The 27,577-nt window shown below is 33.9% G+C and overlaps 1 protein-coding gene across 1 annotated transcript; it reads left to right on the forward strand.

The window, feature by feature from the left end:
- The first annotated feature begins 14,912 nt into the window (after positions 1-14,912).
- Positions 14,913-27,014, forward strand: LOC113506904 (MORN repeat-containing protein 4 homolog). The gene is made up of 4 exons (XM_026889748.1): positions 14,913-15,708; positions 16,235-16,430; positions 22,564-22,673; positions 26,626-27,014. Exons 1-4 carry the CDS (start codon positions 15,699-15,701, stop codon positions 26,778-26,780), a joined length of 471 nt encoding a protein of 156 aa, XP_026745549.1. The 5' UTR covers positions 14,913-15,698; the 3' UTR covers positions 26,781-27,014.
- Positions 27,015-27,577: the final 563 nt, after the last annotated feature.

A 27,577-nucleotide genomic window follows, 5' to 3' on the forward strand; every position in this document is an offset into this window, starting at 1 on the left:
CTTCAGCTTTATATATTAAGTATAGAAGTATAGATATATTTTAACAGATTTTAATATATTTTTTATATGTTTATTCATTGTTGTGGGGGTTTCCACATACATTCAAGTCTTAAAGTACGCCCAGACTCAGGACAAGCATTCGATCATCATTCAAATGCTGGTTTTACGCTGGGATCGAACCTATGACAGCAACACTCGGCTATCTATACAGTCAATTACCTAAACAGAATAAAAACAAGAAAGGGTGTTTACGTTCTAATCAATGTGATCGATTCCTTGTTGCATAATACAGATTTCTAAAAATGTATAGAGGGGTTTCATTTATTTATTTTGTGCACTACAACATGCAAACCATTAAGAAAAGAAAAACCCATTTATCTACCCTGCATGCAGTACGGCAAAAACACTACCACGTCATTCCTTTACCTAAGTTATCTAGTTAATTATAAACCAGTTGGAAATAACTAAGTTCAAAACTTATTTTAACGGTTGGTTTGAGTTTGAGCTTCCCTACAAAGACTACAGCAAAATTTCTTATCAGAGAATTTCCTGTGAAGACAAGTAAGTTCAGAAATCTGTAATTTATACAACGGAAATCATGACGATAATTCAATACCGGTACTACGATGTGATAAAACAGAATTGTCAATGTAGGAACAAGATGGTGACTCTACAAAGCACTTAGTGGCATTTTGCTCCTATTTCATTTCGGCAGGGAAATCAGCAAACAACTTCTCCTTCTTCTTCTTTACATTGGGTTGAGCGAAAGAGAGAGTCAGAGTTCTACTGACTAAAACTCATCCATGTTTCTCCTTTGCTCTTTGTGTAAAGGGCCCGTGGTTACCCTGCGGTAACGCTTTCGAACAAACCCGCCGGCCCATGTTGCTGGAACAACGTATTGTGAATTAATAAAGAATTATAAGCAAAGCCTTTGAAGATTGAATGTCACACATTTAATTTTGTGTACTACACGTTTATTATGCTAAGCATTGAAGCATATATAAATTTAATTACTCCGTTATTTGATCCCAAAACCTAACTTACAACCTTAAATAGTTAAAGAGCAGGGCACAAAATATTCGAAATATCATTTAATTAAAGTTGAGTAAGATATGTTTATAATAGACGTGAATTACTTTAACCAGTTCGCTGAAAGAGGAATATTAATAAAGAGGTTTCTAAAGACTATCTGTCAGGTATATGTATAGTGTGGTAGATATATTTTTGACAGTTTTAGTACAATAAAGGTAGAGAAAATACTATCTCTTTCCTGTGGGTTGTGTATAGCAGGATAGAACCTAACTCCTTAATTTGTTGAACTTTGTTAATCCGTTTGAGGGTGAAAATATGAGAAAGAATCAAACCTACAAGCACGAATTTTCTGGTTTTTAATATCAGTGTGAATTCCAATAAACTCTACGAAGATGAATAAAAAAGGTTGCTTTATCTCCTTGACTATTTGTATATTAAACATGACCGTTTAAGACCCAGGAACTATTTGAAATAGTTAAATTGGTTTTGTTATAAACAGAGGGAAGTAAGGAATGGCTAGGAAACATTCCCAATGGGAATTCTTCATATAGGATGTAATGTATCTCTATCCCGGGAACTGTAAGGGTGTAGACCACAAAAATTGTTGATCTGTTTCGCTGTTCAACTACCTCGTATTTTTTTCGAGCAACCACGATGACGATTGTCCATGAATATGATTTGACCACTCAGTGCGACCCTGGCACGAATCCTACAAATTAAGTTATGAGAAAGGTGTGATTAATGTCTTAATTTCAAAAAGTTGTTCGTAAGAAATATAATTTGGAACTTCGATATGAATAACCAATCGACAGTGTTATTCCTAATTTTTGAGTAGCTCACCATTCTTTTTCGAAACGCGACTCGCACAGAGAATATTAATTTTTGTCGCGGATTTCACGCACATGTAATTGACATGCATACAGACTCCTGACAAACTTTCGTCGCAGGTCACCTCGTCAAAACCCACAGAACGAGACGTGTCGCGGGTTCGAACCCTGTTTGAACATTTGTGTGAACCACGAATGCTTGTCATGATCTAAATGTCTGCGAAACCCCTTGATACCAAGATTAAAATCATTGTCGTTTTTTATAAAAAAATATATCTAGATGGGAATGGAAACCACGACCTGCGGCATGGCACTCAAGGCCACAAACCACAAAACCAATGTTCCAACAAATTCACTAACACTACACCAAGCGTAAACAAGACGATGAAATTCGTTTATTTCCAACTTTCTTCTCAGGGAAGCCAAAGCTCGAAAATTTCAACTCCATATAAATTTCATCTGTTAAAAGTAATACAACATTTATCCTATTTTCAAAATAAACTTAATAAAAGGGGTTTATGGCTGTGATGATAATGATTATTTACGGAAATACTTTGTTTCAATTTAAATTTTGATGCTTATTTTCAACAAAATCTATTCCTGAAAATGTTTTAACAGTAAGTCATTAATCTTGACAGGCATGTAACACGCTCATAAATTATATTACAAAACTTATTCATATTATGCTAAAACGTCAAAACAAGTGTGAAGGGTAAATATATTTTCAGTTTGTTCTATTCTAAACGAAATATTAACTTTCAACTAATGTTAACATAACATCTAAGGAAAATCTTTGTTGGTTCAGCATGTAGACGATTTGGTAAAAATACAAAAAAGGAAATGTGTGTAATACATTTTTCAGGGTTTCGCCACCATAAAGTAAAATCTGAACCTTGTAATCAGGGACCTATATTTCTGTTGCTGATACTGAACTGAAAAAGCAAAAATCGAAGCGAGCTTTGGTTGGTATGATATATTTTTATTCGCACATATTCAGTTTTATTTTTCGTTTGTCGTGAAAATCCAAAGGCGGTCAATGAACGAAATTCCATTTTTATGCAAAAATGTTTAGGCTATTTTATAGAAAATTGCCTTGATTGTCTTTTACCTCCTATATTAACGTTGCTTAGCCTTTTCTGTTTTTCTTTTAAATCTAACAGTGTTCAGGTTCTTTTCTGCAAACTAAGTTTAAAACTGGGATCTGGTCTAATCTCTCCTTGGTCACGTCCAGTGGCTATTCTTACACGAGCACAAAAGTTTAAGAGTAACGACTATCACTTTTTCATGTAAGTTTTCAGCCTTATAAAGAGTGAAGGGGATAACTCAGTAAACCCTCGTGTCTGCACAAATGAAGTATAGATTTTACAAAACCAATTCAATAAAATTTGCACAAAAAAAAACATTTTAATATCTAGCAATATTGCTGAATTGTGGATTTTGTAAGTTAGACCATGCTTCGTTAGTGGCAGATTTTGGAATCCTAATAAAATAAATTTGTTAGCAAATGTGAGGAATGAACATGATTAATCATGTCGATGTCACTTCCAATTAGTCACTTTCCTTAATGGAATTTTACATTTCATCGGTATTTAAGCTTTGGCGTGGTATTTAGTAGTGGCAGTTTATTTTTACTTAAAGTGGTCAGTAACGTTGTAAATTAAAATGTTACGTGCGAGTCTCATGACACAGGGATTTTGAACGAAAATACTTTGAAAGCACAATCAATTATGGTCACCCATCAAATTTCCGATCATATCAATTTCTGAACCTCGATCTTTGTTTTTCACTATAGCGTTTTTCTGTGAAAATTTCAACTGTAGTTATCATTATTCATAAATACTAGTGACAGACCGACATATGGACGAACAGATAACAATGCTTTATCTCCATTTAAACGCCTTGCCGAACCCTAAAAATATTAGATAACATATTCTATGCATTTCGTAAGTAACATTTAAAACCCATTTAACAAGTGCTGGTAAAACAATAGATAGTCCAAAATCATTTTTATGCTAATTGCCTCGTTTCATCCCAAAATTCATAGAAATATTGTTGAATGTATTTGCATAGCAATATAAAACAATATGTGTTATGTGCATAGTAATATTTTTGGTAAAACCAAAGTTCATTTGCATTTTATTTGTTCGAAAAACTATTTTTACTAGACGGCTTCAGTTGACAACCATATACACGGTGATTTTTTGGTCGTCCTAAAAAAGTAGCCCAGTTCACACATCCGACGTAAAACACCCCTAGGCGCGATTTTTATTTTTTTATCATCAACCAAGATAATAAGTACGAAGAAAAATTAAACAAGAGAAATCTGAAATATACTCTTAAAAATGATAAAAACGCCGCCGCCCGCGCCCCTCACCATTGTAACAAGGCTCGGACCGCGCTCGCAACAGAGCTGTGTTTCTAAAAAACTACGAATTGCATCATAATACTGAATAAAAATTGCATTTTAAATTTATTCAAATCTCATAAATACCTATTTTTTTATCATGAACGTGTTCTAGTCATCTATCTAGTGGATACATGAACTGGGCTGCTTTTGTAAGACGACTAAAAAATCACGGTGTATATTAAATGTAGTTAAAGCTACAAAATTTCAAATTTATCTAACTATGTAAAACTGATGAAGAGAAGGCAGGTGGACAAAAGCGGTGATAGAATGTTGGCCAACGCAAGACAAAAGAAGCAGTGGCTGTCCAGGAGCAAGATGGGTCGATGATATAGTAAAGGTATCGGGTCAAGTCTGGGTGAGCCTGGCATAGGACCTGAGAAATTGGCACGAAAAAGCTAGGCCTGCACCCAACAGTGAGAGGATAAAGGCTGTGAATGACGACAATGATGACGGGAAACTAATAAAATAAAAATAAAACAAATTGTATTTTAAAACTCAAACAAACAAACTCGTAAAACATAAACTACATTTGAAGGATTAAAACTCGTTAGCAAAAACGATTAATTTGATTTGAAATATTTAATTAAAATGAAGGTTTCGATAAATGGATGGTCGATGTTAGTATAACAGATTACAGTTCTAACGAATTATTTCAATCACCATTCTAGGACATCGAGAGATCCTTTTACCCTTTTTAATATGAAATGTTGGATATTTTTGGAACGAGACATTTCATTTCCAAAAAAATAAATAAAAGAGGACTGAATGACACGTGATGTTCTCATGACGATTTTTATTCAACCATCAAATAGGTACATTTTCAAATTTAAATCGTGCCATAAATGAGATATTTTTTTCTCTAAATTACGCAAATATCTGGTTTTCGATAGGAATTATTTTTTACAGTAGGTACTACAAATATTCTGACAGTAGTATGTTATTAAGAAAAGCTACTGGCACTGTGTAGGTACATATGTTTCGTTTTGAAAGTAGAACGTAACAGTCGAGCTTTTCTGTTTTTAATTTTTTATACTCAGCCAGTCCACTAAAAACCTAAACAAACCTTCACTTGCAGTCTTTATTATACCCCTTTGACCAATCAATGGTCGACCATTGTCATAAGTTTTCAGTATAATTGCCAAGGCCAACAGCATGACGCAAGATCGATCGAAACCATACGTTAATGACCATATGTAGGGGTTTCTGACTAATGTGTTTACTGAGTCATAGGTGAACGTAGAAAGCTGTTGAGGAAAGTGGTTTTCTATGGTTGTACAAATTGGCGTGCTCTTTTATTTGCTAAGGCTAAAAAATACCTACACCTATATATTATTTCACATAACGCCAACTAGTCTCAAGCTAAGAAAGGCTTATATTAAGAGTCCTAGGTAACTGATAAACCTTCTAATATTTCTAAATAAATACATAAGACCAAATGAACCATCCTGAACAAATGATCGTGCTCAGAAACTTTTGTCCTGGGTGGGAATCGAACCTGTGACCTCCAGTGTAGCAGTCAAGCCCACTAACCACTAGACCAGGCGAAAATATGGATGAATTGAAGATGAGAAATATATAGAGGAACACAATATGCACGAATATTGATTCAAATATGTTCACTCCAAAATGCCATACACTTAGCTTAAAGTAAGATTAAGTATTGTAGTTGTGAATGCGTTCAGTCTTCCAACATTTCCGTGTCTTAGAATCTGCAATATAACATAAATTCTTGAGAATTTTGGCCATACCTCTTTGTACATCCAGAAAGGATCCTATATACTGGTAGATGCTTGTAAGGTTTATTCAATTGTAAATGGCTGTGCCATTGATGTTGCCTCCAGTTCTATCAACAATAGCAGCAGACCGCAGTCTAACTCCAGTACTATTTGACTTACTTCTTCTATCCAAGTGTCAGATTTCATTGGTTTGTGGTGGATAATATGCATTGCTATCGTAGTAGCTGGAACTAGCAGAAAATAAAACAAATTTTGATTTTTGGTTCATATGCCTTTTGCTTGAGTTCTCGTATAGGAAAAAAGCAATCCATTCGATAGCGTAAAATAACAGAAGAAAATGTATTTAAACCTCATAAATAATTTACGACTACCTTCGTGATCGAGTGGCGTTCGCACCGGTTTCAAGGTGTCGCTAGCTTTGAGGTCCCGGGTTCGATCCCCGGTCGGGTCAATGTAAAAATTCACATTTCTACAATTTCCCGGGTCTGGGTGTTTGTGGCACTTTCGTGGTATCTGAATTCCATGACACAAGTGCTTTAGCAACTTACTTTGGGTTCAGAACAATGTGTGTGATATTGTCCGCATTTATTTATTTATTTATAATTTTGCTACAAGGGGTATCAAGGTACAGAGATCTCAATTTCTGGAAAGGATCCAGCCATCCAAAATCGTTAACCCTGCGTAAGTAATATGGTAACTGACCAGAATTACTCCTAATTTATCAATTCACACTAAGCAAGATATTATATAATTTGATAATCTAAGCGAACTTCTACCAAGCCATTAGTGCGTCAATAAATTCTAAGTGCTTCTGCTACCGATGATTGATGAGACCGTAATGGTCAATTCATTGGTAAAAGTCTGCATAATGTAAATAGTGATAGTATAAAATTATATTTAAGAGTTATGCCATGATTGGTGCCTAGGGAGGCTTTTACCGCTTAACGACATAAGAATAACTCTTTTATGTTTTTGTTCAATCAATGTTAAGAGTTTGTCTTAATCAATTGCTTTTTATTATCGAACCTTTACGTTTCAACAATATTCGACTCTGGCTTAACGTATATTTGTCTTTCTGTCTGTAGTCCAAGTTTGCAAGTTAGATTTGATTCCCATCCAGGTGAAATTTTGACGGCATATTTATACTGGGTGACAATTATGGCATTAAATAAAGGCAGATCTTGCTAAGCTATTCATTTCTAAACGTATTTAAATAATTCCGAGAAATTTCAATTGTGTTACCAATTTACCAAAATAATGTTTTGTTTAGGACTTCGAGAAAAATCTTTGAAGCGAAGCAAATGAGTCAAAATAAAACGAAATGATGGAAATTTTTCCGAATAATGTAACCGTAGAGAATCAAAGTAATATAACACTACAATGAATATTCATATTTCGGAGAACATCACTGAAAACAACTTTAGCTACAAAACTACATTATATATTAATTTTCATAATCACCAGAACTTTGTGCAGCAACACATGAGATGAGATTTTAGTACTGCGAGAACATTTTAGAATCTAAAATGTTCTCGCAGAACTAAAATCTCATCTCTAACGTCCATTGTCTGTTTCCAAACAACCCTGAATTAAAAATTCAAATAAGTTCCCTCAATTTCCCCACATAGTTATGAAAACTCATTCGTATTCAATATTCTTCACATTTTCCACAAGTGAGTTTCAAATTTAAACCGGAAAAACAATGATTTGCGTAAATTGTTTGTAAAATGTGTTCCACATTGCAGGTTGCCCTTGAACTTGTGCCAGGGACTAATGCAATTCGCCGGAGACGCGACGGGAAGCGTTAGATTGGTGCCAGTTGTAAATTCAAAAGGCGAGCGTTACTGATGTACCTAGATAGAGCGACATAGATTATGAACTTCGCAGAATGGTTTGAAAATACTTATTTTTTAGTCATAGCCATAACATTTTATGCATTCGTTCAGTTCTATTTTTTTGTAATTACGGTATCACAGGGTAAAAGCGAAATCCTATTACAAGAGTCAAAACACACTTGTATGACGAGCACTAAAAATAAAATCGAGTTTAAGCAACAGTTATTAAGGAACCGTTTCTATGGAACCGTCAGTGTCGCAGTTTTGACTAGCATTTGATTGTTTGGCCAAAGTTAAAGTAAAGTAATAGAGTCTATACCTAAGCTGAGTGTCAAAATACTCAAAACGATTATTGAAGTTTGAACCAAAAATTAATACCTACATGAATATAAATAACTACGTGTTGAAACGGATCCCCCTCATATTAGCGGCATAGTTTCTGCATCAAAACTCTTCCAAACTCCTCAGTATGAATCCACTCATCTGCTATACAAACTCTTTGGCATGACGTACACAATGGCTCGCAATTATTATAGCGCCGCGAATAAGGATATGTCGTCTGTACAACGGCCGTTTGTTATTAACTAACAATTAGGCTCTGGTTAATTGACTTGACTATGCCACGATGGACATACGTGGACGTTCAAAGAATTTAGGAGGGAGCGGACGGCCTCTCTGTACTTCCCTTTTAAACTGAGGGTTTTCCTTTAACAAACTTTGTTCCCACATTTCTATTGATGAAATGGGTTACCTTTTTAGACCAAACCCATACCAACTAAGGAGGGAAAAGGGAGGGAAAAAGCTGAGCCCTATTACTGAGGCTCCGATATCCGTACCTGTGTTTATCCGTCCATATGTCCTGAGGCCCTGATGTCCGTTAGTCTCTCTGTCTGTCCATCCGTCCGTCACAAATCATGAACCATGTTAGGTAAAAAATTAAAATTTTAGTAATGAATTTCAGCTAAAAATAAAGATGGAGGTAAAGCAACGTTATGGGCATTTTGTTGGTGGGTGACGAATAAATAAGGTATCCACAAATTCATTTGTCGGTAACGACACATGGTACACGGCAAACACATGACCAAAAACGTATACGTGTTTCAAAAATGTACCTTGACATGTACGTAAATTGTATTTACAAATCTGCCATGCATCTGGTAAACTACAATTTCTGACCTCTTACACAAAACTAGATAAAATTTAATAAAATCCTTTAGTCGCTCGCTGTGTTTAAAATAAATGTTTGTGTTGGTCGAGTTTTTGTAAGAGAATTTTTGAACAGCTGTTAATTTAACTTAGAACTTTGTCAATGTTAGCTACGTAAACAAGAAGATAGTTGCTAGCAGCAAACACGCTAGGAGAATCAAATTTCGTTTTGAACAACACGACGTTTAAAACAAAATCTTTTCGCAGACTGGAATCTCTAGGGAAGGAATCTATGTTTAGAAGTCTTTCAGTTCATAGTTCTATTAAAAGTACCTTTTGCATAACATTTCCCAAAGCAGGATTCATTGAAATTCACTTTTCAAGATAAAGATAAAAAGATACTTTAAAATTTGAGTTCAAAAGGGTGTTGCAAGTTTATATATTATAGTTCAGTCACAATTTCCCAATAGGGATGCAATTTATTTTTGTTAGAAGCACCAGAGAAATAAACACAACAGTTTTCTTTCGGGCTCCCTTTGCACAGGACACCTTTTTTATCTGTATTTAAAAAAAGCTACTTCCACATACACTTGACTTGGTGACCACCACTCGTCTTTTGGAGCAGAAGTTGGTTTGATGGTTTGAAAGCCTTTAAAACGGTTCCAAGATATGAAAAGCTTCATCGGTAGCATAATTTGACCGAATCAAGGGTATTTTCGCTATGCTATATCAAATTATTGTACGTAAATAGACATAATATATTAGTTGCGAATGTTCCTTATCACTTCACGGTCAGTTTTCACATTAAGGGTTGATTCCATGCAAAGGTCAGCTTACGGCCTTAATTTGCGGCCGGAAAACATTACTTCACATGTAAGCAACATAATACGTTTATATTCGCAAGCTTTTCAAATAAAATTAGGTTTTTATAGGAGTGAGCATAGCGTTTTTAAGAGTTCCGTACACAAATGTATTATATTGAACACTCTTGCCAAGAATTTGCTGTCTTTCGGTTCGTCTATCATCAAGCTATATCTTCACATATGACACGTTTCTGAAGTCGCTAAATCAAAAGAAAAATCTAAGCAAAGAACGCAAATTTTCTTTACTTTAGTATTTGTGTCGTGAATGCCAATTGCACTTGACCGTTTATTTTTTGTTTAGCCATCAATGCCATGTTGCAGGGTGACGGCCTCCAGTCCATTTTGATACCCTGTACGATATATTACTTTTGCCTTATATACAATGTTTAAACAAAGCTTGAATTATCTTCAGTATTCAACACTCTTTCGTCACTAGATAATACTGATTCGGAATTGCAAAAGATTTTACATCAGTGGTCTTTTTGCTAACTACGTTTACTTCTTTCTATAAATTGTCCTTAATTTTTATGAACTACTAAATCGAATAAAACCTAACAACATCTAAAGCCAAAGAAGCGAAACTAAAACCTTACAAAAATCAAATATAGGTATATTTGGTATCGAAACAGACTTGAAAAGATCAGACGTGCGAGAAACTATTTTCGCTTATAGAATCAAATTTAATCTTCTATACATAGAACTAAGGAGTTTCAACGTTTCCTTTAACGGTAAAGTAAAGGACTTAGAGCAATAAGCTCTATATTAGGTGGGATGGTGCGCTGAGCTGAATTGAAGTTCATAGTAGAGCTAGTGATCGACCAGTGTAATTTGAACCTTGAAGTTTTTCCATGTTTGATTTTATCATAAAAGTTTAAGGTTTGATGCGTTGAATTCAAAATATATACGGTTTTATTTACAAGTTAAAAAACAAAAAGTTTTTAAATTAAAGCATCAAAAAATTCATCGGCATCGCTGCCGGCTGGGAGTTTGCCCAAAAGGCTGGCAGCATTGCCACGTTGAATGTAAAATTGTAAAAAAAGAAGTTTTATTATATTTTATTACGGTGTATTACAGTAAAGACGTTTGACATCTAATGCAAGAAACAACAAATAACCATTTTTTTTTGTTTAGGCGGGGGAATCCTCATGGACACCCACTCCCTCGGTGGAGGAAATGGGTAGTGTCAGACTTTTACTGACTAAACCTGAACCGCCGTGCTGCGTCATCCGCGTTTTTGTGTCGGTGTATGGCAATGCGTTGCAATCCTTCAAACAAACAACAAATAACCATGAAAATTATAATGGCCCAAATGCATAAATTGACACCTAATTTGATGAATTACAATGTTAATATCTGGTTCACACATCTAGGAGATGGATTATATTATCCAAGAGTTATGGTAAACTATATAACTTGTTTAATCGCACTCTACAAGTTACACAGAGGGTGGTGTAACTACTGTAACATATTTGTGCTTGTCCTATTTCTTCTTTAGCAGTAACAGTTTCTTCTTTCTCTTCTTTTAGCGAAGAGCACTTGGGAAGCGGTTAAGAGTAGACGAATCTGGGTACTGTCTTCTATATTTTGCCGTTTAAGAATTGCCAATTAGCCAATGTTGAGGAAAAGTTTCTTGATTTTGATTCAAACTAAAACAAACTCTACTTAACCCGAAAATCATGTGTTCGTCAACTCGTCAACACATATTCATAGTAACGAATTTTAAAAGACATTTTTCCAGTTGCCATGAAGTAAACAACAAAATATAATTAAAAGGTAGTTTCTAAAGTTTGAATTAAAATCCGCACTCAGCTACGGCCAATTAACAGCAGGATTAAACCTTAATTAACAATGTGCAAACAAAATAAACATAGTGAATGACACAATTGTTTCACTTTCCCAGAAATCTCCCGAAAATAGCAGCATGAATCCAAAAACCGAAGTACAAATAAGCCAAAAAGATATAAACTACTACAGAATTATAAACCTTGCTCGTAAGAACGCAGAGTTTCTTTTTCTTTGAACTTCAAAGTTGATATCAAACAGAATCTAAACCTGTGTGTTATCAGGTCTGATATGCATCCTTTTTTGGAGGGTAATTTTAAAGTAACGTTAGAAAAATGTGGGCAAAAAGGCGTTCGACGGTAAGAAAAGCAAGATTGTATTAATTCTTCATGTGGCTTTTGTTTATCACCTACGTTTGTGTGTGTATTTTAGAAATACGAAACATTGTTTGTTCAATTATTTAGCACAGTGTTGTTCTCTGAAACCTATTGGCTGAATTTATTTTGAAACTAACCTTTTTACAAAGTAACTACGGCATTATTTACACAACAGAATAAGCTCATTTAGAAACAGTCGACGTTTAATAGAAATTACGTGACTTTTTTACAAGAAAAATCTAACGAGCCTCATACTCTTGGATATATCAGAAATAAAATTTCAGTTTCTGTTAAATTTAGCAAACACTATTGAATTATGCAACACAATACTTAATGTTATTAACTCTTTATGAAGTTACACTATACTATGATAATATATTAAAGTAAGTATGTAAAGTATTTCCTGGAAAGAACCTATTCAATATACATCTAGGATTTATTCTAAAAGATTAGTTGGAGTAATGCATTTGATAGTATTCTATGTTTGTGAAAATATATGCATTATACAATATATGTTTAGGATTTTGAACACAATATTTTCTATTTTCGACAAAGTGAAGCTCCGCCACCTCAAGATGACTAAAAATAGTATACTGTTTAGGTACGGGACCCTATAAACCGTTTTACATCTTAGAAATTGATTAACAAGTATGCAATAACATCTGTTAAAATAACTGCATGCATTTGGTCAAAAAACCATGCCACAATAAAGTCGATTTTATGTTATTTTGATTGGTCTAAATAATTAATTTTGATTCACTTTTTTACAAAACATTACCTTCATATCTTTGCAATAAAAGTTATAGCCTGTAAATAAATAAAATATCAGAATGAAGAAACATCAAAAATGTGAGTAATTAACCTGTTTAGTTGTTTTTTTTTTTCAATTTAGGCTGAATCGTAACCGTCTGAGAATTTATATTAGTTGAAATGAAAAAACAAAAGAATTTTTGTTTAATTTTAATTTGAAAGTTGAAAATAGACGATCCAGATAATACGAAATACTTGGATGTAAATAGATGAACAGTATGAAATCCGATGAATGTATAATTTATGACGCTCTTATGTAAACTCCAAAAGACCACATGACAAGGAAATTTAATTTAAATTAGGCTTGCGTCGACCTCATTCTGGATAAAGAGATTTAGTGTTTATGTAACTGTGAAACGAAATGCTTATGGTACGTAATACAAACATATGTCCTTTTATACTGTAGCTTTAAATAATTTCATTGGTATTGATATAAGAAAATTTATTTATATAATCATAAATAAAATATAAATGATAATAATAAAAAAATAAAACTACTGTTTTTACTTTCTACATAAGTTAGCTTTGTTTAGGATCAGACCTTTTTGGATCACGTACCACTTGTAAAAACAAGAGAGAGCTACTTCATTACGGATACAAAAGAATACCTAATGTTGAGTGCTATAACGTTCCCTTTTAGTTTAGAAAACTTATTCGAGAAAGAAAAATGTGTAAGTCTGAAAACTTATGTGACAAATGTCTTTTCTAAGCGAACCAAATTGAAGAGGTTCTAAGTTCAACCACGTCTTTCTTGGAACACTAAACAGTGATAAAGCTGAATTCAAGTTGTCACTTTTAATCGTACGTAAGATAATAATATTTATTTTACAGTATTTACAGATACAAGAATTGAGTATGGATTTTTTACGTGTAAATTGTTAAGAGATTTAAATGAAAATGAAAAATTCTTTGGAAATATGCAAAGTCCTTTTGAAAAAGTAGCTCAATAAAAATGAAGCACATTTATAAGAGCACACTCATAGTGAGAGCGTTTAAAAATATCCGATCCGACATTGGTAACAAAAAGCAGTGCGAAATGAGTGTCAAAATTATCACACTAATATTTTAGAAGCCACAGATTGTATGTATGTACACTAGACCAAATTGCACGTAATAACTTTTTAACCGACTGCTTTAAATTAGGTATTGCTCTGATAGCTGAAATCTACGGGGGCAAAGCTGCTTGGAAAACTGAAATATTTTGAGAAAAATCAAAAAGTTGGATGTCTACGGGGAAGACGTAGTAGCAATGGGACAAAGATCTACTTTTAAAGTATAAGTTAAAAAAATGCTCGTCTTTCATAATCATCACCTGATTTGTGTTAGGTACCAGCTACAAATGCATGGGTCTCCTTTTTTTATGTCATTCTGCTCTGTATTTTGCCTATCTAAGTGGCATTCGTCCGTCTTTGTCTATCCTTTTTATGCCAAAATTCAATTCATCTACCCATCATCACAGCGTCGTTCATAGTCATCTTAAACATGGTCCAATTTCGGGTAAAAGAACTACATTTATCTTGCCTACACATCGTAAAGATACCGATAACGGATCGAATAGTATGAAAACTCTCCAAATCCCTCAGGAACTGTTAACGCTTCAGGTTTCTCAGATGTAGACGCGATCGTATTTAATGAGATGAAGTGATCAAATTACAGGCACTTTATTGAAGATGACACTTTGATTGATCGGTTTGACTTTTGAACAATAAATTACGTTTTAATTTGTAAGTCTGCCTTTAGTAAAACTCCTTGTATCTGCTGTTGTTGATATTCTGAAAGTAGTCAATGGAGATGATTTTACTGGTGCCTGTCTATAATTTTAATGCATTGATAGTTGGGTGGTAATTCAACACGCTAAACCCACTGTGCTTAACGTGAGGCAGGTTTGATTCAAACGTAGGTTTACCATTTGTGTGTACAATTTCATATGTTTGTACTGATGTGAAAATTACCGATGTTAGGCAGTCGAATAATTTGAAGATTATGAATTCGGGATTTTTCTTATTTTGGTAATGATGATAATAGTGATTTAGCTGTGAGAAGTTTTTATGATTGGTTCTGTTACTACGACTCGATAGTTGTGATGATACCATTTTGTAAACTATTTCAAACGTAGGAAAGGGAACTGCTCTAGCTCCTATTACTGATTTAAATAAACTAGCCAATCAACAAACAATCATAGTCACTTCCAGGACTCGTGTTACAGCATAAATCAGTAGCCGGCAGATATTACCTGAACAACAAGAATTTGTTCTAGCAATCTTATGATTACTAGAACAAACTGGATGAGATCGACTCAATTGACGCTTCCTACTTTACAAAATATTAGCACTTTTGTTATTACAATGTCAGCTGATTTATGACGCGGGAGTGAACTAGTTTCCACAATAGTTTGTCCTAAAACTAGTGTCAATGTTATCAGCCTTCCATGTTTCGAGCAATATTTTTGCTTTTGTTTTTGTCTTCATCATTAAAATCAGTTTGAAAAAAATGCAAGAAACTCACATACTTGTATTGCACATGTAAGACTGGGTAGACCATGGGTGACTATAATAAATCTTCCAATTTAACAAAAATAGGTCATCGTCCGACCTGACCGCTTCAGGAAATAGTGACAGTAATTTGAGTTGACTAATCTCACTTAAGTCTAAAAGATTAGATGCGTCATGGATCAAATTTAGAGAGCTCAACAAATGGCCAAACAGCGTTCTTTTTTTTCAATTGTCACTTTACTCAATACAATCTATTTATTGGGAGCATGTAACTTTGTTTTGTAGTACAGAGAGTACTTTCAGCTATAGTTTCTTAATTAGATTACTTCGAAACAAGAACAAAGAAGCCTGTTCAGTGTGGCCTACACCAGTCCTAGTGTTGTGTTCCATAATGGTAGACGGTATGTATTTTAAAGGCTTTTATTTTTACCTATCACTGGATGAAATTTATCCGTTTCATTTTGGAACATATAGTTCATAATTGATTTGGCGAAAGCGTCCGGCTTTTTTCTGTAATTATTCCGGTAGATGCTAACTGTATTTATTGTGGACGGTTTCATTTTTATACAACTTTTTATTTATGCCTACCTTTAAGCATAGAGCTTGTAAAGGTTGAAGTGATTAATGTGTTATTTTTTTTCGCGATTATATACTTCGGTTGATAAATGGCGTACGCTATACCAGCAACCTTGATTTATTTTACCCCGTTATGTACAGTACTTATAGGTCTGACAACCCTTTCGAATAAAAGTATTTATTTCAGGAAAAGCCTAGTGCCTTCCCTTTCTTTTGCTATTGACGAATTAGCGAAAACTTCAAGTCACATTTTTCCGAATGTCAATTCTTTTATGAAGGCTCTCAAAAATGGACCTTTTGCTGCAAGTGATGGTAATCATGTTAATCGTAAACAACTTTCTATCTTTACAGTCGTCGATCCTGGAGTCGTGAAGACAGGTGCATATAAGTATGAAGATGGTACTCGTTACGTTGGTGAGTGGAACTCTAAGGGCCAGAAGCATGGGATGGGGCATCTGGTACTCCCTGACGGGACGCGATACGATGGCGCGCTGATCGGTGGTCTGTGCTCCGGACTGGGGGTCATGGCGTTTCCTGATGGAGCGAAGTAAGTAAACCAAGTTGATTAAGCTTCGAATAAAAAATCGTTATTAAATCGGGGTAAAGACAATTGTATTAAACTACTTAGTAGCACTTAATGAAGTCAAGATTACTCTTGGTCAGCAATGTGACCCTTAGAACGAGCACTTCGCAAGCGTTGATGAGAGGGATCACCACTTAGTAAGTGCTCTCTCCGTGGTGTAAAAAAGCGACTCAACAAGCATTTTGAAGTCGTTGAAAATAAAAACTTTTCTCGTAGACTCGTTGAGTAAAATTTTGTGAATTACTGACGTAATAGTGCTTCTTAAAACACACTTTGCAATGTTCTTCCTCTGCAATCTAACTTTCGAAAATCCAAATCGACTGAAATATTTTTTTTTTTAGCTGTTGAGACTAATAACATCTCTAATTTTTGGATAGTAACTTTAGTAAGTGACTTTCTAAAGAAACTTAAATTTTCTTTTGTCACAAGAAAGGTTTTCATGAAATTTGACATTTAAATGTACCTACAAGTTGTTCAAAAACTGTTTTATCATAAAATCATTTTTACATGATCTGGACATCAACCACTGCTAGGTGTACCATCTCTTTTTCTAGACAAATATTTTAGCTTAAAGCGCCTTTCACCTAGGTATTTCCATCAAGCATTGCGATGTTATTATAAATACTTCTTCTTATTTAAAACAACTTGTTCTTGATGAAAAATAGGTATCAATTTATACTATCTTTATAATTTCCATTTGACGCCAAAATACACAGTTAAATGAACACATTTTCTTCGAATGAAAAATGGCCGGGACGAAAAATGTACTATTTTTGTGTGTTTGACGGATTTTTTAATTAAAGTGGTCCTTGAGACTACGATTAGTAAATTATTCACGCCGGCAACCATTAATCGAGGAAGAGTGAATTCTTGGATATTATTTTGCGTGTGCTTCAATTTATAAGATAGTAGATGGTAGTATTCTGAGAAATAGAGATTACAAGCAAAATTACGTTAATCGGATAATAATGTCTTTGATAGTATAGTTGTAGATAGATAGGATAGTTGTTTCTGATAAGATAGGAGTGGGATTTGGAACATTGTTCAAATATAATAACACTCACAATGTCACAAATCTTTGCTACCCAAACACTCACTTTAATAATCTTATTTCAAAAATTAAAAACATGATTCTCAACAAAAATACAAACATTGTTTTATTAGTTGGTAGTAGCTTGGGCTTGGAGAGGAGGGACATAGTTGATGGCATTGACACCTTATTAAGCTTAAATGTAGGAAAGATAATGTTGTGTGCTCTGCCATATGCAGACACATTCAGTAAAGAACAAAATAATTATGTTCACTACTTAAATTGTACATTGAATACAATAACGTGTCGTCATAGTGACAAATTAGTGTTTTTTGACACTAATAAGTTTATTAATGGGTTTCAATTAACCCAAGGTACTATGTATCTTCCTAGAAGATATAAATATTTTGTTGCTAGCTTAATAGCTTATAATATTAACTCTGTTATAGAAAATATAACACAGAATAGGTTAAGTTGTAATTTATTGTCAAGTAACAATTTAGATTGTTTAAACTTACAACGCAGACAATAGATAAGCACTCTGATAGCATTCTGCTCTATCATCAAAACATAAACCGCTTTTCTGGCAAAATTCTAGATGTTGAACTTCTAGTAGATAAGTATTCAATAGATATTCTTTGTTTTTGTGAAACTTGGTTAAAGCCAAATAAGATGAATTTTAATGTTAACAACTTTGTGATTGCCAGCGCGTTCAATAGACTTTCAGCAGAGGGGGGTGGGTCTCTTATATTATGTAAAGATTTCCTTAAATATAAGGAACGTCAAGACATCATCTCTCTCTCTATTGACCGCGTATGTGAGGTAGCATGTGCTGAGATAGAAAACCTTATTATTCTTTGTGTATACAGACCTCCTGCATCCAAATTACTGTCTTTTATTTTCATTATGGAGGAAATTTTAAATAAGTTGTGTCGTAATAATAAAGAAATACATGTTTGTGGAGATTTTAATGTTGATATTTTGACTGATTCCTCTGATAGAAATAAGCTTTTGTCTCTATTCAATTCATTTAATTTAAATCATATTTTTAATGAGCCCACTAGGGTAACGGTAACTTCCTCTACTTGCTTAGATAACGTTTTTTCAAACCGTAATATTACTCAATTTCGATTATTACCCGGTGTAAGATCAGACCATCTAGGACAAGTAGTGTCAATTAAAATTATAAATAAATTGCCTTTGAATAAAATAATTAAATTCAGACCACTTAAAAATAATGCTTTGAATTCGTTCAAAAATGATGTTGCAGATTGTATTAAAAATAATTGTTCATTTTCGGGTGTTCCAAATAAGGATTATGATAAATTGTTTCACATAATCGTGAAGTCATTTAACAAAACGTGTCCACAAAAAAACATTAAAATTAATTTCAAAAGTAAATTTAATGAGTGGGCTACTAAAGGCATTAGAATCAGCAGAGACAGGATGTACAGTCTGTATGAGGAAAAATCGTTTAATATTAATCCGAGTTTCCATAAGCATGTCAGAGATTATTCAAAAATCTTCAAAAGGGTTTGTTTAGCGGCTAAGTCAAGTCTCATTAGTAGACGGATAGGCAATTCTGATAACAAAATTAAAACTGTATGGAAGATTATCAACTCTGAAACTGGAAATACTAAACAAAGAGATACAGATCTCTCATTAAAAATCAATAATAAAAGCATTGCCAATAACATAGAAGTAGCTAACGCTTTCGAAGACTTTTTTTCAAACATCCCGATAGAGGTAACGAAATCACTCCCCTCGAGTCCCTTGAAAGCGGAGTGGCTACTTAAAAGGTCCATAGATAGAATTATTCCAAATTTTAGTTTTATTCATGTATCACCTTCTATTGTTAAAAAAGCATTTAATAAAATTAAAGTTAAGACCACAGAAGATTTATGGGGAATATCCGTCAAAGTAATAGAATCTATAATTGACACCATTGCCCCAATTCTTGCAAAAATTTTCAACGACTGTGTGGATAGTGGCACTTTTCCTGATTTAATGAAACACAGTAAAGTTATTCCTATTTTTAAATCTGGTTGCAAGAATGACCCATCTAATTATAGACCAGTTTCGGTGCTTCCAGCTGTTAGTAAAATATTTGAGAGAATGGTTCTCGACCAAATGATGTCACATTTTGATAGGCATAGAATCTTCCATGAGCGTCAATTTGGTTTCACCAAGGGAAAGTCGACGACCGACGCCGGGGCCAAGTTAGTGTCTAATATTTTAGGAGCTTGGGAGGGGTCACAGGACGCCATAGGAATTTTCTGTGACCTCTCCAAGGCTTTTGACTGCGTTGATCATAATACTCTAATCCTTAAATTAAAGTACTATGGATTACGAGGACAATCCTTACAACTGGTATTGTCATATTTATCATCTAGGCAACAAAAAGTAGGCGTAAACGGCGCAACATCTTCCGGGTCCTTAGTTAGAGTGGGCGTGCCCCAAGGTTCGATCTTAGGCCCATTTCTTTTTTTAGCGTACATAAATGACCTCCCTTTCATGATGGACAACTCGACTGACATGATTCTGTTCGCGGATGATACCTCTCTCATTTTTAAAACTGACAGAAAATCTCTAAACGTTAGTAATTTGAATAATAGCCTTAACGTATTATCGGATTGGTTTGCATCGAATAACCTACTTCTGAACGCGGCAAAAACAAAATGCCTTAAATTCACACTCCAAAAGGCTCGGTCTCAGTCGGATTTAAATGTAATGCTAGATGGCAACAAACTCGATTTTATTAAAGAAACGGTCTTTCTTGGAATAACATTGGACGATAAGTTACAGTGGGGTGCTCACATCTCAGCACTGTCTCGTAGACTAAGTTCGGCTGCTTTTGCGGTCCGAAGAATAAGACAGCTTACTGATGTTTCCACTGCTAAGTTAGTTTATCACGCCTATTTCCACAGTATTATGTCATACGGAATTTTACTGTGGGGAGCAGCTGCCGATGTTGAATCCGTTTTCATATTACAGAAACGTGCGGTTAGAGCAGTCTACTGCATGGGTCCGCGCGAGTCATTAAGAGAAACTTTTAAAGAAATTAATATTTTAACGCTGCCGTCGGTTTATATTATGGAGAATCTCATGTTCGTTCGGAAAAACTTGCATACTTTTAGTGTAAATAGTGATTTCCACAACATAAATACGAGAAATAAAAATAAACTAGTAGTTCCAAGATTTAGGTTATCCAAAACAAACGCCAAATCTTTCCTAGGGAATTCTATTCGATTTTATAATAAATTGCCAGATACTATAACCAGTTTACCATTAAACAAGTTTAAAAATACCGTTAAATCTATGCTGGTAAAGAAAGCGTACTATAAAATTAGTGATTATATAAATGATAAACGCGCGTGGACTTAGTATTATCTCTGTACATGTGGTCTCCCTGGCGGTCTACTAGATCATTATCTTATTTTCCTTGTTATCTACTATTAGTTTAGCCACAGCTCTATTCATAGAAGCTATGACATGCCTTGACATTCCTGTTAAGGATTTGATTAGGACTACATATTTAGATTATGTAAAATTATCATTAAATTATTATTATTTTCCTTTTTTGTTTTTTTTTGTGAAATGTGCTTTGTATATGTATCAACAGTGTAAACCTCAGCAAAACTTACTTCATTGTAACGTTATTTTATTTTTCTTCTCTGGAGGTCAGTTTTTATAGAAAATCATTAACACTTTGCTATTTGATACTTGTTTTGCTAATTTACGCTGTTCTTGCAGACATTCATTTTAATGTAAAATGCTACTGTAAAATTTTATTTTGAAAAGAGTAACTTATGGAGTTTCTTGCCGGTTCTTCTCCATAAGAATGACACTTTGGAACCGTGCAACTAGAGTCAGTAATATAACGTTTTAAAAGTGCCTGAGATACGGCCTATTTGAAATAAAAACTTTTTGATTTTGATTTTGATTTTGATTTTGGTATAACAAAACTAAGAGTAGAATATTTGATTACGTTTTCATCAGATACCATTGTTTGCTTTCCATACAGATAATTCTATAATTAATTATAATTGATAAGTATACATTATATCATAACATATTACAGCATTAATGTGGCCTGTTCTGCTGTAGATTGTTTTCAGTTTCATATCGAATTTTTAGAATCATTGAATTACTATTTGGGTGTTTGTGAGTCATGGGTGGCTGTGTGCATGTAACTATAATGTTTCTAAAACTCCCGCGACACCTGAATGAAATTTTTAAGTGCGAGAGTTATTTTTTTGAAGTAAAACTTATTTATCTCTATTTTTGTTCATGAGAGAACCTTGTGAGAATATAGGATAATGTTGACAGAACAGAGACAAAACAAACACTAAAATTACAAAAACTAATCTTTGATCTAACACTATCGATGTCACGATAAAGTTATATGTGAGTGTAAATCTGTTGTTTTTAGCACTTTTGCCCAGGTTTCTGAAGGAGAAATGGAAGGCAAGCTTGTCATTTTTACCTTAGTTGTATACTAATACCAAACCTAGAGATTTATTTGTTTTTTTGAACGGGCTAGTTTCAGGAACTACACGTCCGATTTCATTTTCAACATAGTACAAAAGTATATTTACGGTGCCGTATAGCTAAATAAAGTCAAATAATTTATTAAAACTGCAAGAAGAAATAATTTCGGTTTAGTTTGACATAATTTGTAAAGTTTTATTGGGTTTTGCATGTCATGGGCAAGACAATTGAGGTTAGATAGTTTGTCCTCGTTTTGTTTTTATGAGAATACTGTACTGTGGATACTTACAAATGGTTTAAGTAAATGATCTTTAGATTATTTGAGATTTATAATATCTCAAAACATTCCGTATAGATGAGAGACGGGTAAGCAATGGATTTGATAGATATAAATCTTCTTCTGACTAGAAATTGACTCACAGTTCTTTGAGTGATTACCACTAATACATTCTCAAAGAAACATCTTTGTCAAAACAATCATTAATGCCATAAGGAAAAACAGTCAAATTACAGAATCGAACCATCGTATTCTGAGTTTAATTATCAGTTGATTAAAGTTGCTTTTTATTTATATAGGTATGAAGGCGAGTTCATGCAGGGCTGGTTCCATGGGCACGGCGTTTTCTGGAGAGCTGATGGCATGAAGTTTGAGGGAGAGTTTCGAGGTGGACGAGTCTGGGGACTTGGTAAGGTTCTGGAGCTTGTTTACAAAAGTACAAAATTTAATTTACCCATGACAGTAAAAACTTTCGCCTCCTCAACTCAAAAGGCTCAACAGATTTCTATTCAACATGTCTACAAACACTTGCACATAATTCACCTTTATTACAAAACAAACCAAATTAAAATCGCTCAACTAGTTCGCGAGATTTTATGTCCCTGACAGACAGACCAACAGACACGTCATAGAAACCTCATTTTGCGTCGGTGATTAAAAATCAGTCAGATATATTTTCTACTTTTAGCGGAAAGTTAAAATGAACATTATACATTCATGTCTAACATTCGCGTAAACCTAAGAAACCACTATTAACATTATACCATAGTCCGTAGCGTTAGTTGTTTGTTCCATCAGCTTTTAAAGACACTGGCCACTCAAAGTAAGAAGGCGTAATATCTTGTGAATTGCAAAGTCTCACTATAACCACAGAAAAGTACTTAAAGTTACATTAAATACGTAAACGGACTAGATTAGCAACGTGATAAGGATTCCTAAAAATGAAAAACTTTTCGAAGTTTTCTCTCTAATCTAATTTTCGTAACTTCAGATTCAGGACGACTAAAAATGTCAATTTGGGGTTCTTAAACTAATAATGTCATCTACAATAGGGCTATTTAATCTTCTTATTATGACGGTGAACAAATGCAAAAAATATTCTTAAAGCCTTCACATATTTTTATGATAAAGACAGTCAATCATGTCCTTCGACTATTTTTTGTAAGATTTCTTGATCGAATCTAAAAATAAAATAATCTTTAATTAAAGTTTCCACACTCTTAGACATTATTTTTAGATGCTAATGCATGTGTCATGGTCTCTTAAAATATAGAAAAAGTTTCTGTAAGTGGTCTCCACGTAAAAACATACGTGGACAAGACAGGTAATCATTCTTATTCATAAATTTAATATTAAAGTTTGTGGCCATATTCCCAGGTTCTAGAACTTAGTAGGTACTCTATATTCAATCCTTATTTTCTCAAGAGAGTTGTACTGAATGAAGGTATTCAGAAGTGAATTTTGTTGGAATTCAAATTCAATATTTTGACTAATAGGCTTCTCTTCAATGTTTCGATTTTAGTTAGTAAATAAACAGTAACTAAGGTATAACACCGTTGTCCTATAACAAGTTCAAAAATGGAAAAGCTTTCGTTTGTTTTAAATTCAATAAAGATTTTATAGGCAGCTGCACAACGAACTAATATAACCCCATTTTCATTGTATTTTTGAATATTTAAAAATAATGAATGACATTTTACAAAACTTAACGTAATAGTTCTTTGATGTAAACAGATCAAGTGTATCACAAACATCAATTGTTTTTTTCAAAGACAATGTTATCAGTCATGAATTTGGATTAAGTGAACTGTATGTAATTCCAGTTTACATAAAAAGTATGTTCAAATAAATTGACGCCATGTAACGCGTATCTACTATAACTCCCACTAAATGTTAGGTCACATTTAGACGAAACTTATCTTAACATCTAAGGCTTATCATACATGAAGCAACGCAAGTCCCTATCACGAGTCTATTTAAGTCTCCAAGCGATTACCACTCAACTAAATCGTAGGTAAAGTAAACGTAAGCACTTATATGCTGGGACGCTGTTCGGCGGTTCAGGTTTAGTCAGTAAGAGTCTGGTACTACTCGCTTCCTCCCCTATTGAGTATATGAGAATTGCCCCGCCTAACCAAAAAGAGGTAAGCCAAACGTACCTAGCCACGCGTCGTGGGAGAAAGTTGCCAGGAACCGTAGTCTTGCGTCGCTTTGTGTACAAAGTGCTAAAAGTTAGTCAGATTCGAAAATCAGGTCGTCTGACCGTGACCTAAAGTCAATATAGACTAGACATGTCTGCAACATAACATTTGAGGATATTATTGTATTGGCAGTAGTTATAGATAAACTTTTCCAATACTTGAACGTTCTGTATACATTTTGGTCACTCCAATATCAAAGAAGATTTTATTCAAAAGAGTTTTATCTCAACTACCATTCCATTCAACATATTACGTAGCCATTCAAGCCATGTCTGTTCAATGAGATCACTGTGCACTAATGTACACGTTCTATCTCGAGATTTCAGGAATCGAAGCCAATTACGGTTAGATAGAGTTCTGATGCTGCCTCTCACGTATTCTATGCATTTCAACACAAGTTTACCGGACAACCTTCCACCAGGTATTTGCAGTTGTGGGAACGAAATAGCGCTCTACACGCCTTAGAACATTGTCTCTCTTTCACACCTGTATGAATGTTCTCATATGACATGGCTACTACGATATCTTAATACCTACATGATATTGATCTAGGATTGCGTGAAACGAAATCGTTGCGTTTTAGCATATGCTTTTTAAAATTACATCATAAAATAGTCATTCAAACTTTTTTTACAGACGACAATGGACATAGTAGAGCTCATTTTTAAAAAAAGCTGTGAATTCTGTTCAGTCAATTTCTGTTGCGGTGTCATTTTCAAAGATATATTTAGCGTACCTTTAATATCTATTTATGAAAAACCATGTTTTGGAATACTACAAATATTCTAACTTGTATGAGTATAATTGCAGCGATTTATTTATAAGGCGCTATGTAATATTTTTGTACAAGACTTTTTTTAAATATCTTGTTTTTCTTGTTTCTCGACCTCTTCGTTTTCTTTTGTAATAAAAAAAAACTTATCTAAATTTATGAGTATCATAATAACAATAATCTATTCGTTATTCAAAGCTTTTCGTATTAACATTGTTAGAACTCTTTCTTTTGATAAAATAAATTAGTTTTAAAATAATGAAGACGATATTCATAATATAATTGGTCAAAATATTTAAAATACTTTTCTAGTTTGACTCAAAAGAGACTGTAGTACTAATTTGTAACTTTAAAGTGGTACTTGAACCCTTAATATTATACGAATTTAATAGTTTCGTTTAAAACAAAGCTAATTTGGTATTAAGGCACAATTTGTTACAGTAAATTTAATATTAGTGTCTCTTTTTGTGTAATTTGAGTTTAATTTTTTAAGCAGTACTAACTTATCTGTACTAATATAAAAAGCTGAAGAGTTTGTTTGAACGCGTTAATCTCAGGAACTTCTGGTTCGAATTGTTTTTTTTTGTGTTGAATAGACCATTTATTAAGGAAGGCTATAGGCTATATAACATCACGCTGCATCTAATAGGAGCGAAGATACAATAGAAAATGTGGAATAATCGGGGAAAATTATTCATTTTTAAGGGCTTCCGTTGCATGCGCTGCAAAAACAGTTCAAAATCTTCTAACCACGTGGACGAAGTCGCGAGCAACAGCTAGTACTTAATAAGTCCTAATCTAATCCTATTCTAACTACACTTTGATACTTTATATAAAGGGGTTCGATTAAATCCATTGATCAACATCAGCCAAAATGTATGTCAGAACTAGGCAATGATTTCTCATTTAAGCCTTAATACGTTCATCCATCTCCATATCGTGTTCAGCCTGTATGTTCAAATTACTATGACACTGTTTTGTGATACTCAATAGGAGCCTACCACCACATAGGTATTATATTTTATGGCGAGTTGATTAGCCCCTATAGCCAAGTGATAGTCTTACAATCGTTAACTTCAATAGAAAACATTCCAAAATATGGAGATGATAGGGTAAAGTCACATGACTTATCGACACTAAATGTCATCTCTACACATTTGAGCCTACTTTACTCTACTTTAATTTTGATATTCACGGTTGTAGAAATGTTAGATGGGTGGTTGTCATTAACAGTTGCGGAAGCAAAACAACACACACACTGTAGAGCTGCGCCTTTTTCCCTGAATTACAGTTTCACTTTAAGAGCTGTTGAAAGAGTTTTATTTGCCATCCATATTCATCAGACTTCTATTATTAATCTAGTTAATCAAAACGTTTTGTTTTTGAAGGTCTAGTGACATTCAGCGACGGCAGCAACGGGTTCCCTCGCAACGAAGGCTTCTTCCAAGACTGTCGGTTGGTGCGACGCAAACGTTGTCCAGAAGTCGTGCAGCGCGCTCAGAAAGTTGCTTACATGGCCCGAGCTCAGTGCCAGCAGATTTAAACGTGGCAAGCAAAAATAGACCTTATTGCTTTAGGAAGAAGACAGAAATAATAATATCTTGATTAATTCTCCTAATGTGCCAAGTTCAAAACAACGGGAACGAAAAAAGCTTTTGGTCTTGAGGTTAGAAAGTTTGTGAAAGATTTTAGTATAATCCCAACATATACGGAAATAAGTATATGGTATACACTGATCTAAATATTGTAGCTGCACTGAAAATAAATGCTATTTCAATTGCTGTGACCATTTTTTTATTAAACTCAAACAAAAAATAAACGCGTCACACGTCAAGTACTATTAAAACCAAAACCAAAATTTTGTAAACGGATCAAAAGAACTCTTAAAGAAAAGCGTTTCAATACAAATTCCAACATTTTCTCAAAAACCACAATCACAAAAATTCTGTCCACTTAAGGCACTCCAGACGTTTCCATTCATCCTATCCTCAAAATGAAAAGGGATGAGTATCCTAACCACTTGAGGTTAACGTACCCAGCATAGTGACAAAAAAGTGTCACTGTATACGTTGGTCCTAATATATAAAAATGGCCGATAAGCTGCTTTTTTATTTCGGCCATAGGTATATAAAAATGTAAAGACAATGGCTGGAGAAGGTTAGAAATATACCTTAGGTACTGACTATATATTTAATACTTTTAACATTTTTTATCTTGTCTTAAACTCTTAATAGAATGATTCAGACTCTCAGCAAATATTTGAAGTCCATTATTTTTATACACAACAAAGAACATACCTAATGAAATAATACATGTTAGAAAAAAAAGAGGAAACACAAA

This window comes from Trichoplusia ni, chromosome 2, assembly GCF_003590095.1.
Source record: "Trichoplusia ni isolate ovarian cell line Hi5 chromosome 2, tn1, whole genome shotgun sequence".
NCBI lineage: Eukaryota > Metazoa > Arthropoda > Insecta > Lepidoptera > Noctuidae > Trichoplusia > Trichoplusia ni.